The sequence below is a fragment of the Felis catus genome, chromosome D4 (genome assembly GCF_018350175.1).
Source record: "Felis catus isolate Fca126 chromosome D4, F.catus_Fca126_mat1.0, whole genome shotgun sequence".
Taxonomy (NCBI): domain Eukaryota; kingdom Metazoa; phylum Chordata; class Mammalia; order Carnivora; family Felidae; genus Felis; species Felis catus.
In genome coordinates, this window is record NC_058380.1 from 2033517 (window position 1) to 2046813 (window position 13297).

Consider the following 13297-nt stretch of genomic DNA (forward strand, 5'->3'; position numbering starts at 1 on the left):
TCCCCAAAGTCCCGACAGCTAACCGCCAACTCCCCGAGGAGCTAGGCACTCCCCGTCCACACACGACTCTCCGCCCGCGCTCACACACCGGCTTGGCCCCTTCATCACCAACGCCCCGAGACCGCACTACCCCACACGTGCGAACACACGTGCCACGCTCCCAGCGGACAAGCTCCTGCGGCCCCACCTGTGCTCCGCTGGCCTGGCGGCCCCGCGCCCTCGGAGGGGAACCGCGACGGCCCCTCGCCCCCCGCCCACCGCCCCCTCCAGGCCCCGGAAGCACGACCGCCGGGACGCAGACCCCAGACCCGCTCCCGCCGCCCGGGACCCCGCTGCCGACGCCGACACGCCCAAGAACCCGCTTCAGAACCGCTGGGTCGAGAGGCCGAGGCGAAGACCCAGACCCTCCGCCGCCGGGAAACCCGCTGCCGACGCCGACACGCCCAAGAACCCGCTTCAGAACCGCTGGGTCGAGACGCCGAGGCGAAGACCCCAGACCCAACGCCGTCCGGGACCCCGCGGCCGACGCCGACTCCCAAGAACCCTCCTCAGAACCACTGGGTCGAGGCTCGAGGCGAAGACCCCAGGCGTACAGCCGCCCGGGACCACACTGCCGATGCCAACTCCCAAGAACCCACCTCAGAACCACTGGGTCGACGCCGAGTCGAAGACCCCAGACCCGCCGCCGCCCGGGACCCCGCTGCCGACGCCGACACGCCCAAGAACCCGCTTCAGAACCGCCGTGTCGGGACGCCGGGGTGCAGACCCCAGACTCACCGGCCGCCCGGGACCCCGCTGCCGACGCCGACACGCCCAAGAACCCGCTTCAGAACCGCCGTGTCGGGACGCCGGGGTGCAGACCCCAGACTCACCGGCCGCCCGGGACCCCGCTGCCGACGCCGACACGCCCAAGAACCCGCTTCAGAACCGCTGGGTCGAGACGCCGAGGCGAAGACCCCAGACCCGCCGGCCGTCCGGGACCTTGGTGCTGACGCTGACACGCCCAAGAACCCGCTTCAGAACCGCCGGGTCGGGACGCCGGGGTGCAGACCCCAGACTCACCGGCCATCCGGGACCCCGCTGCCGACGCCGACTACCAAGAACCCTCCTCAGAACCACTGGTTCGAGACGCCGAGGCGAAGACCCCAGACCCGCCGCCGCCCGGGAACCCGCTGCCGACGCCGACACGCCCAAGAACCCGCTTCAGAACCGCCGGGTCGAGACGCCGCGGCGCAGACCCCAGAGCCAACGCCGCCCGGGACCCCGCTGCCGACGCCGACTCCCAAGAACCGGTCTCAGCCCCGCACGGTCCACACCCGCACACCGCCCGAACCACTCGCGCGTCAGCTCACCGTCGCGGCGGCCGTCGCCGAGCGTCCACGCGGCCGGTTGCTACGTGACACGCGCGCGCACAAGCTAAGGCCTTAACTCGGCGACCGCGGCTACGCCTGAGCAACTAACAGCGCGCGACCCTGGCCTCGACTTGACGTCACGGTGGCACGAGGCCGCCGGGCAGGGTGCCGCCTCCAGCCGGGAGGGCCGTTGAGCCCCGTCCCCACGTACGCGCGCGCGCGCTCCCCGGCGCACCGCCTCAACGGACGCGGCGGGCACTGGGGGGCGGGCCTAGGAGCGCTGCAGCCCCGCCCCCCTGGGCCTGCGCGGGCGGGCAAAGGACACGCAGGGAGCGCCTGGAGGTCCCTGCGGGGTAGGGCTCCAGGGGACCCTCTCGCGCTGGGAAGCCACTCGGGCGGCTCTAGCTCGGACGGGACGGACTCTTTATGGCCGTCCAGCCTTGGAGCCGGCGCCTGTGAAGCCCGCACTGGCGATTGTAACACCGCACACGTGCGCTCCGCGCCCTCTGACGCGGCCTTTCCACCGAGTTAGGGACCAGGTGCACCTGCAGCCCCACGGCCTCCGGTGGGGCCACGGCCGCCCTCGGCCGGGACCGCCCGTCCCTCTGCTCGTCCCCGCCTTTCCACAAGTGCTGTGCCCCTTGGACGCCCGAGCCCGAAGGTTCCATGAAGGAACAGATCAGGCGGAGAATGCAGACCTGGGGAACACTCCAAGAGCCCCCTCCCTCCCCGCCTCCTCTCCCAGAGTTTCCCGAACGCACTGCCTGTGCCGGGTTAGGTTCCTTAGTGTAGCTGCTGATACACGGGCTGCTCAGTACGTGTGATGCACGGACGCCTCCTTAGAGGCTTGTGCTCTGCCTTTGATCCTGCTGGACAGAGGCAGTCACACAGGTGGGCTGGGAACGATGTGCACTCCCCTCCCTCCTTTTCAAAACAGCGAAGAATTTCAACTGATTTTTTTTAAAAAGGACTCAACTTCTTGACCAGATTTTGTAATATTCTTGAGAGAAGCTTCAACCTCCACAACCTCTTCGTGGCCAGTTGCCACTTTCGTGCTATTTCTCAGCCACAGCAGAACGATGAAACCTCGCACTGCACACCTCCAAGTCCACGGGCTGCAGACTCCAAGAGACACAAGCATGATATCCCCCACTCTGCTAATGTCCTTGCTCGTGTGGAAGGCCATCCCTCTTCTGAGGCCTGTGATCCGTGTCCAGAGATGGGTTTGTCTCAGAAGTTAATGCAGGAACGGCCAGAGATCAGGGTCTAAAGGAATGCTCTTACTCCCTCCTAGGACCAGTCTTCCCAAGTTACATTTGGGCTAATTTGATGCCATCTGCTTCTGGACTCTAGATTTCAAAGTGTTCGAAAATGATCGCAGAATTGGGACCAGAGAAGTTTTCTGCAGTGTCATCTTTTATCAGTGGCCCTGAGAAGGGTCACTCAAGTCCTACGTCTGAGCCATGAGTGAGAATCTTAGCAATAATTGGTTGACTGACTGGACAAAGGCAGCAAACAAGAAGGAGCCTGCTTTCACGAGTGCCTGAGTACATTTTGCCTCAAAACTCTCTAAAACAAAGCTGTTGCTTGAAACCCATTTCAGCCTTCCCCGGATAAGAGCTCAGGTCTTGAGAAATGTCTCCAAGTTGTTTATTTTTCAATGCCCAGCAGGGATGTTTGCAATAAAGTTCACTATGATTTGCTTGAGTGGCTCTCAGCTCATCTCCCCAGGTCATATGCAGGAAGCCTGCTCAGAGCAGCTGCCAGAGAACACAAAGATGGGTCCCTGTGGAGAGTCCCTTCCACACTGCAGAGTGGGAGAGGCCTGGGGAATGTCCTGAAGGGCTGCACCGTGGAGCTCACCTGCTTTGGGTGGCTGGCCCTACACTCCAGAAGTGCTCATAGAAATAATCCCTGGGCCCTGTCAGGGTGGGAGTTGGGAGAAAACTTAGAAACCGTGTGGAGATTGGAGAGGAATTGGGAAATGACTCTCTTACACGACTATAGCACGGAGCAGGGGGAGGGGAGGAACTCCAGGTCCTGAACTCAAAGTCCAGTGCCTTTCCGCATCAGGGTGTCCACTGTTCAGTTTCCACACAGTGGTGGCCTTTGGAGTCAACTTTTCCTCAAGGGGGCAAGGAATTGTTTCAGTGCCTTAACCAGGAGTCTTTTTCAGTGTATGGTCAGTGTGGAGCCATCCTTCTCAACCTCCCTTTCCTTCCCCAACACCCTGCCTTCCTAGGAGCTGTACTGCTATGATAGCAGGGGTGAAGCAGGTCTCCCAAGAGATTGGTGGCAACCACTGAGGTTCTTAACCCTCGTCACCCTTGGCCAATTTCCTACCAGTCCTCTCTTCTGACAACACAAAACCCCAATGCTCTTTCATATCATTTTGAACCTTCCCAGTAAACTGATGTTGATGTGCAATATGAAAAGAAGAATCAAGCCAGACTTTAAAGAGGTGCTCCTTTGATTCTCGTGCAGATGGGGCCACATGCACTGATGACATGGATTCCAAAGAACAAGGGTCTCTCATGCAGACAGGAAATACACAAGCCCGTGAGCAGGGCTTCCAGGCTAGCATTGGCCAATGAGAACTTAGAGGAAGCTGGTTGTGTGAATGGGGGTTGGACGTCAGTGGATAGATGGCAGGTGCACATCCATTTCATGGGGATTGATTTTAACACCTAGGAAAACCAGGACTGTAGGATGTTAGGGAGGGGAAGGTTTCCTATCCCTTACTTCTGTACTTAGTCCCATTAATTCCAGATACTCAATTCTGTATATTTGGCGCCTCCAAATTCCAAATCACCCAAAGAGCCTATAGACACCGTGTGTGTGTGTGTTCGTGTGCACGTGCGTGCGAGGCAAATGATTTTGTGGGTGAGCCAAGATAGCACTCTTTTTTTTTTTCAAAGTAGCACCCTTGAGTCTCCCAATCCAAGTTCTCTTTCTCACAGGGTGACTAATATTGGCTGAATATATTACACTGTTTGGGTGGAGATGCCATATAAAGTACAGAACCCCAGCTAAATGCAAAATTCAAATCAACTGGGAACAAATTTCCAGTAAAAGTTATATCCAAAATATTGCATGGGACACAATTATTCTAAAAGCTGATCCCTATTATCTGAAATTCTAACTCAATTGAGCATCCATTATTTCATATGCTAAGTCCAGCCACCCTATTCTACAGGGTCCCTGAGATGTAAAGGACTGTAGAACTACATGTTCCCAGAAACCAGTCTCCAGAAATAAGGACAGGAGCCACAGTATCAGCATAAAGTCAATCACTGGGCACACTCACACCTATTTTGGAATATGTGTCAACTTTTAGCCACAGAAAAAAATACAAGCATTTTTTGAAAATGAAAATAGCTCACATGTACTTTTAGTTGCACAATCCGTCTCTCTGAAGATTTGGACGTCACAGATAACACTGGTTTCCTGCGAGAAAGGGGCTTGGTGCCCAGGAGTAAGAGGTGGGAGGAAGAGTCATCACTGCATATTCCTTTATGTCCTTTGACATTGAACCACACAAAGCTATTGATTCTTTGAGATATTCCACTAAAAGAAGGAAAAATGTTAACAGTCAATGTTGAATGACAGCACAGGATGCTGGGAAACAAAAAGTAGTGATTTCTGGTCCTGCATGTGTAGGCTGCACGACCTTTGTCTGACAGGCTGGGGCTTTCCAGCAGAGGAGAGCATTAGTAAGGCTCGTCCGGCTCGTCCTGCTTGAGTCTGAGCAGCTTCCAGCAGCGGAGGGCGGCGAGGACAGAAGGACCCGTGTGCAAGCAAGCACGCAGGATCTGCTGAGACCATGCTAATTTGGAACCTCAGTTCCATGTGGCCTTCAGGACCCATGTGTTCATCAGAATACATGTTCTGAATCTTGTTCCGAAAGTCCGGCCTCGGTTGAAGTGAGTCAAGAGCCAGGTGGGAAGCAGAGTGGGTTGAGGGACACAAACTCGGCCGATGGATGGAAAACGGAAACAAAGGACCACCAAGTAAACCTCGGTGCTCGGAATCTGAACAACTTGTATCAATTGCCTCAAAAGGCACACAGCAATTGTGTTGCCCCTGTGTCATTTGAGAGGGACTTGTGGTCCTTGCCTACCTGCCAGAGCCCTCAGGGAAGGTCTCCCCACCCCCACCCAGGGCCCTGGCCCTCGGCCCCTCCCCCGCTGCAGAATGTCAGGAGCCCTACATTCTGTCCCTGTTTACATTCAAACTTTTCCCTCCTTAATTGGCTCTTGAGCATCTGCTGGAGCAGGTCGCCGTCTGGGACCTGGACTCGACGTTTCTCATTGTGGTGGCTGCAGGATACAGTGGTCCCTGCCCAAGCCTGCGGGGATGGCTTCAGAAGGAGGTAAGCCTGTGGGTTGGGCAGGTGTGTCCGCGTCCCTGCCATCCCTCAAATCCGTGGGATTCAAATGTGACACTTGGACAGGGGCACATGGGGGCGGGGGCCAAGGACAGCTCATTTGGGAGCCTGGGAGCCCGTGGAAACCTGCAAGGACCCTGGGGAGGAGGGCGGGTCGAGACCTCGTAGGGGAAATGCCCTGGGTGTGGAGAACGGATGGAGGCAGGCACACTGCGTGTCTCTGGAGTCACACACCACTTTGACAGTTTGTAGCACAGGTGGCACCGTGTCATGGTGGTGGCACAGGCAGGGTCCCAGGGAAAGGACAGCCGGGTGTGGTATTCCTCAGACACCTGGACCTCCCCCACCATACCCTCCAAGGGACTTGACTGCAGATTCTGGGTCTCCATAGTGCCTGATAGGGAGGTGCGGGGAGATGGTCTGAGCCAGGACGTGGTTCAGTGGGGCGGTCTTATGGCCAATGTCCTCCCCGGGAGCGGGGCTGGAAGTTCCTCTAACACCCCCGGCCCAGGACTTCCACTCCTTCCAGCCCAGAGCTGACTTCTTCCCAGCCCAGGTGACCCTTTTCGTAGATTCAGCAGGGACAGGGCATCAGGTGGCCTCAAGCAAGGTAAGCCTTGGTCTCCTCAGCTGTTCTGGGTCCCTCTTCCTCTTGAGGACGTGCGGTCCTTCCACCTGCTTCATCTTGTCCAGTGTTTCCTGGCCAACCCTCAGCCCTGGGAGCCACCTTTGAGATGAAGAGTCTGCTTGTATTCCTCGTCCCTGTGCCGTGGATGGGGAACCGAGTGTAGTGTGGTTGGGTGTCCCAAGCAGCATCTGTGAAAGCTGAGTCCTCCTTACAGGGGGTAGGAGGGGAGCCTGGACGGGAGGACCATCTTCTACGGTTGTATGACATGTCGTGGGACACCTGTTGATCAGTAGATGTGCAGGTGTGTCCCTTGTCCTCCCGAACGAGGACCTGCATGGGTTCTTCATGAACAGGCACGGGATCCAGCCCCTTTTCCTTCTGGCCCTGGGCTCATGCTGGGCTCCTCGTGTGTCCTCACCTTCACTGTTGGAGCTGGAAGGGGAAGACCACAGAAGCCTGCATTCCCACGACCAGTCCCACGTGACCCGGCTCCAGAGTCCCCCCACCCCAAGAGCCCCGCTGCCCCCTCTGCATTGCCCTTTGCTAATCTTCTGTAGCCACCGTGGGCTGCGAGTGACAGGAACCAGGGAACATGACGCCTGCCTCACACTCTCCCAGGATCCGAGCTGCTGAGCGGTGGCAGCACCTGGCCCGTGCTGCGTGTGGGCTGTGGGGGTTCCTAAGACGGGGTTACGTGGGGGCTCGGAGGCCGCGCTTATAGGGAGAAAGATATTACAAGCGTTTGTTTTCTTATGTTAGGACAGGAAGAAAGGGGGGAGTTTTACTGAGCGTCAGGCATTGGGGGTCTGAGCAGGAGAGGGGCCCAAATGGTTTAGATGCTGCCCGTTCACAAAGGCCCTTCAGGTGACTCGGACGTACCTGGGAGCAGAACCCAAGCCGCCTGGGAGCCGGCCGAGGGCATTTCCCACAGGGCAGATGTCCACCCAGCCCCTCGTCCAGGAGGACAGCCTGTGAGGATGGAGGGTGGTGTCTGGGGTCCTGGGGAGGTTCCCAGAGTCAGTGCTGGCCAAGGCTGCCTCTTCCAGGCAGGCAGGCTATCTTGTTGAGAAGGGCGGGGACAGTAATTGTCGTCTGGAGGCCAGAGCATGGAAATCACTCCAGGACACTTGCAAACCGCACCTTTTCCTGTAAGCGTCCCTCCCGTGTCGCGATTCCCCACTCCGCTCCCTAGTGAGCAAAGGGGCCCAGGATCCTGCATCCCGGCTGCGATTCTCCGACTCGATCCGGCCCTTCCCTTCTGTCCACAGCATCTCCAGTGCTGGGACCGCATGTGGCCATGGACCCGGAGGCCTCCGTGTCTTCTTTGACGGCACAGCCGTTTCCCCCACCTGCTGCTGGCGCCTCGCACTGGTCACCCCGGGGGCAGCACTCGCCGCCCCACGTGACCCTGCCATTCACGCCTGGCAGCCCCGTGGTGCTGCCCACTTTCTGCAGGACACCGCTGGTGGCAGGGGATGCCGTCCATGGCCCAGGTGGGACCCGGGCCTGTAACGTCATCGTCCAGGTCAGGTCAGAGTGGGGGCCCGCAGATGCCCCCCAGACTCAGACCGTCGTCCTCACCCAGGCCCCCGCTCACTGGAGTCCTCCCGGGGCCCTCTGTGGGGGTGCTGCATGTCCCACACCCCTGTTCCTGGCAACGTCGGCAGCGGAGAGCAGCCTGTCCGCCCCAGCCATCGGGGGCACCGGGGCCGGCAAGGGAGGCTCCAGCCCAGGCCTTCGACCTCAGGCTCTGCCCCCGGCTGTCCGGCTGGCCCCCATGGTGCCCCCGGGGACCGCAGGGCCGCAGCCCCCCGCAGCTGCCAGGGAGGGCAGCCTGGCCAGCGGCCCCGCCAAGGCCTCGCCCGCGGACTCGTGTAGCCCCAAGAGCGTGTACGAGAACTTCCGGCGCTGGCAGTGCTTCAAGGTCCTGGCCCGCAGGCACCTCCCGCAGAGCCCTGACGCCGAAGCCCTCTCCTGCTTTCTCATGTGAGCGCCTTCTGCCCCCCACTGCCCTCAGCCAGGACCCTGGGGTGTGCCCAGGGCGGGGGCCTCAGGGTGAGGAGAGGAGGGTGTGAGCCAGTGCCGCTCTGGGAAGGCAGTGCGGCGCGGGTCCTCTGGGGTCCCCCCCTGGACACGGGGTGACGGCACTTCCCGCAGGGGACCGGGGGACCGGATCACTGCCTGGCACAGCACGCTCAGTATCGTCATTATGGAACGCAGGGTCCGGGGGCAAAGAGCTCCCTGATCCAGGTGCGGGTGGGTGGTCAGCCTGGACCCCAGGGCCCGGGGCTGCCCAGTGTGAGGCAGTGACAGTGGTCGCCTGGAGGGGGCTGGTTTGCACGACCAGACACCGCCTGTCACCTGCCAGCACTGAGTCATGCTGGGCGGGGGACACGTGCTGCACAGGGCGGGGGTGGGGCAGGGTGGGGGCCACCAGGCCACAGCCGCCGCCTGACCCCGAGGGCTTGCAGCCCGGTGCTTCGGTCCCTGGCCCGCCTGAAGCCCACCATGACGCTGGAGGAGGGAGTGTGGCAGGCCGTGCAGGAGTGGCAGTGCAGAAGCAACTTTGACCGGGTCATCTACTACGAGATGGCAGGAAAGTGAGTCAGGGTCCCAGCCCCAGGCCGGTGGGACCCGTGAGGCCGGGCTGAGCACAGGGTCCTCCTCACCTACCTGCCCAGGCTTCAACCCCAACCTGATCGACACCCACTCCTGCCTCCATGTGTAGGTCTCAGGATGGGGGCTGAACTTGCAACCCCGGGGAGGTGGGACCCCTTCTGTGGCCGGGCCGGGCCGGATCGGCCAGCCTGCTGCCTCCTGGGGGGCCAAACCATGGCTGCCGCTGCCGGGCACTACCTCTTCCGGTCCCCCACGGCCTCCGCCTTTGCTGGGCTCCACGGCCGGGCCCCTCCTCAGTGTGGCCTGGGTCTCCTCACCCCCAGGTTCATGGAGTTTGAGGCAGAGGAGGAGATACAGATTCAGAAGCTGCAGTGGGTGAAGGTGGCCCAGGGCGCATCTGCTCCAGCCCCACCCAAGCCTGGAACACAGGGGTCCCCGGCCCTGGAGGGGGGCCGGCAGCCAGGTACAGCACCCACATTCCCAAGGGAGCTGGCGGCCGAAGGCAGTGGGGCCTAGGGAAGGCCGCTGTCCCCACGTCCTGTCTCCTCCTTCACGTGGGCCTTGGTCTTTCAACCAAACCAGCCGCAGAGAGCCTGGGGTCGTAGCTGCCCTTTGTCACCGTGAGATATTGACCTGGCCAAGTTGGTGACTACTCTCCCACCTCCCTGTCAAGGGACCCGACAAAACTCTGCCTGGAAAGCGGGCTGCGGGGGGAGACCCTCGGAGAAACGGTGGGTCCTCTGTTGCTCACAGGAGACGCTGTTAGATGCTCCTCCCCTCAGCTCCCCCGTCCCAGGGTGCCTGTGGCTTCAGGTGGCCCTGACCCAGCCCCCACCGACATCAGTGTCCCCCAAACCCTGCCCTCTCCACAAGCCAGCTGGAGCCCCTCTCACCTCCTCCCTCCTTCCCGCTCTGCCTCAGCCTGCGTTCCCAGGAAGGCCGGCTCCAGGGCCCAGCCACCCTGCCGGCAGCCACACAGACCCCCGCAGCCCAAGGCACCCAAGGAGATCCCCGCTGAGGCTGTGAGAGAGTACGTGGACATCATGGAGGGGCTGCTGGGGCCTGCCTGCTCAGCCCCGGGGGCGCTAGCAGGTGAATGGGGACAGGACGGAGAGGAGCCACGGCAGGACGAGGACGCCATCTACCTGGACCCGGGTCTTCTCAGCTACATTGACAAGCTGTGTTCCCAGGAAGACTTCATCACCAAGGTGGGCTGGCCCACAGCCTGGCGTCTGGAAGATTCCAGGCATTGCCACTCGGACACCCGGAGTGGGGCTGTGCCTAGGCCTTTGGGATCAATCTCTGTTCCTCGTTCCTGAGCTGTGTGTGTGCAGGCACGTGTGTGTGCACGTGTGTGTAATTGGGTGCATGTGCTTACGAGCATGTGTGTACTTGTGTGTATATACGTACAAGCAAGGGTTTGTGTGTGTATTTGAGTGAATGTGCTTATGTGCATGTGCGTGTGGGTACTTGTGTGCATGCATGTGTGTATACTTGTGTGCATATGTGTCCATTTATGTGTGTGCATGGGCGTGTACTTGAGTGCATGTACATACATGCAAGTGTTTGTGTGTGTACTTGTGTGAACGTGCTTAGGTGCGTGTGTGTGTGCCTGTGTGTAGGGTGCATGTGTGTGTGCTCTTGTGTGCATGTGCATACATGTATGTGTGTGCATGTGCGTGCATTTGTGTGAATGTGCTTACGTGCACGTGTGTGTGCCTGCGTGTAGTGTGCGTGTGTACTTGTGTGCATGTACGTACATGCAAGGGTTTGTTTGTGTGTGTACTTGTGTGAATGTGCTTATGTGCATGTGTGTGCCTGCATGTAGTGTGCTTGTGGGTACTTGTGTGTATGCATATGTGTATACTTGCGTGTTTGTGCGTCCATGTATGTGTGTGCATGTGTGTGTACTTGTGTGCGTGTACATACATGCAAGTGTTTGTATGTGTGTGTACTTGAGTGAACGTGCTTACATGCATGTGTGTGTGCCTGTGTGTGTTTGCATGTGTGTACTTGGGTGCATGAACATACATGCAAGGGTTTGTATGTCTGTGGACTTGTGTGAATGTGCTTACGTGCATGTAAGTGTGCCTGCGTGCAGGGTGCACCTGTGTGTACTTGTGTGTGTGTGTGTGTCCATGCACGTGTTTGTGCCTATGTGTAGTGTGCCTCTGTGGATACTTGTGTACATGAACGTGTGTGTACTTGTGTGTGTGTGCACCTGTGCAGGTGTGGGTGAGCCTGTGTGGGTGTCTGTGTGTGGCCTGTGTGTATGCGTACGTGCATGTCTGTGTGTGTATGCATATGTTTGTGAGGATATGTTGGTGTCTACCATTTGAATGCTTCTGTGTCTCTGTGTGGGCACATATGTGTTGGGGGTGTGTGTGCATACGCATTTGTGTGGCTTTTGTATGTGTGTATGTATATATGTATGTATGTATGTATAGGCTTTGTCTCTCTGTGTATGCACGTGTGAAATTGTGTTCTCTGCATGTGTGCCTGTGTGTGCATGTGTGTGTGTGCGTGTGCGCCTGTGTGCGTGTCCGTGCAGCCAGTGACCATGATGGTTCAAACATCCTGCCTTGTGCAGAAGGCGGGGTGGGGCTTCACGTTACCACTTTCCCGGCGGGTCCTGCTTGGCTCACAGGTGCTCCCTGCCAAGGTGCCCACAGCCTGTTCCTTCTGTCCCAGGTGGAGGCAGTCATTCACCCGCGATTCCTGGCAGAACTGCTTTCTTCAGAACCACAGCTGGATCTTTTGGCCCTCGCTGAGAAATTGGAGCAGGAGGAAGGACTCTCCCTTGCAGAGGTGAGCAGGGCAAAGAGAGACACAGGAGAGGAGCTGAGCCAGGGGAGGGAGGGGACCCAGGTGAGCCAGGGAAGGGGGGGCACTCAGTACAAAGGCACACGTGACTCGGTCCCCCGCTCCCCTGCCTAGGAGGCATGGCACTGGGGAGGCGAGCTCCAGGAGCTCCAGGGCAGGTACTGAGCAGAGAATGCCATCTACAGGATGGGGAGCCTGGGAAGGGAGGGAGGGACTCAGGGGGATATCAGGAGAGCCAGGGCCTCAAGGGCCACCCGTCCCCTCCTCCCACCCCCCCCCGCCCCCCATGCCACCGTCCCACCTCCCCTCTCACACTCCCGTGCTGGCCAGTCACCGTCACCTCCCTCCTCCCAGCTGGTAGAGAAGAGACTGGTGGCCTTGGCGGTGGAGGACGGTGTGCCCACAACCCCGAGTCACTGTGCAGCGACACTGGGCTCCGGGCCTGAGGGTGAGGCCAGGGCCCGGCCAGGGGTCAGCCGTGAGGCCTGCCCAGCAGAGAGCGAGTGCCAGGACCTCCGGAGGCACAGCCGGGCACACGCGCACCCGTGCAGACCCAGAGCCTTTGCCGCGTCTCCGGGACAACAGGAGCTGCCTGCCCTCCGGGCTGGTGGGCTCTCCTCTCCTCCCCAGCGGCCAGGGCGCACCCCTCCTCGGCCGGGCCCCAGGGATGCCCCCGTGTTCAGAGAGGCCCCCCCTGCTAGGGAGCCTGGCGGGCCAGCAGATGGGTCCAGTGAGGACGAGGAGGAGCTGCCCAGCCTGGCCTTCCTCCTGGCCTCTCGGCACAGCCTGCTGCCCTGGGGGCTCTCCCAGAGTCCTGCTCCGGCCCCGGGCCTCCCCAGCCCTGGAGGGCGCGGGCCGCGGGGAGCTCCCCAGGCCCCCGCTGCTCAGAGAATAGGCCGCAGCCCAGCCGCTCCCCCAGCTGCCAAGTCCAGAAAGCGGGCTCTGCGTGCGGGTCTGGCCGCTGCCGGGAAGACGCCCCTCCCAGGGGCCAGCCTCAGGGGCTCGGTGCGGGCCCTGGCCGTGGGGCTGCTTCGGCCCTCTCTGCCTCCAAAGAGAAGGTGTGGCTCCTTTGTCCCAGGGAGGAGGAAGAAGCAGCACTGCAGCCCGTAGGGAGCCCTGGGCCCACCCTTCAGTGCTGATCCTGGCTGGGGGGAGAGGGGGAGGGCACGCCTGCGGGCGGGGTGGCAGCAGCCCCCAGGGGCGCTGCGTGTACGTGGGAATAAAGATGGTTTTGCTGGGAAATGCGTCTGGGCCGCTGCGTGGAGATGCCCTGGCCGGAGGGAAGGGGTCTGGGAGGGGCCTCCAGGGGCTTGCGGTCACCATGTGCGTCCCTGAACATCCAGGGATGGGCGCCCTCTGCACCACAACCATCTTCCAGAGTGCAGTCTGCAGTCAGCCCTGTCTTCTCCGGGAGCTGCCCTCTGCCTCCCTGCAGCGTCCAGCCATGGGGCTGAGCTGGGGCGGGGAGGGGGGCTTGGGGGGGCTACA

At 60.3% G+C, this 13297-nt stretch overlaps 1 protein-coding gene across 1 annotated transcript; it reads left to right on the forward strand.

The window, feature by feature from the left end:
• The first annotated feature begins 3213 nt into the window (after positions 1-3213).
• Positions 3214-13051, forward strand: LOC101094141 (NUT family member 2G). Its single transcript, XM_045043858.1, has 7 exons — positions 3214-5724; positions 7636-8353; positions 8839-8967; positions 9310-9449; positions 9908-10194; positions 11678-11794; positions 12164-13051. The coding sequence occupies exons 1-7, from the start codon at positions 5709-5711 to the stop codon at positions 12917-12919; spliced, it is 2163 nt and encodes a 720-aa protein (XP_044899793.1). The 5' UTR covers positions 3214-5708; the 3' UTR covers positions 12920-13051.
• The last annotated feature ends 246 nt before the right edge of the window (positions 13052-13297 follow it).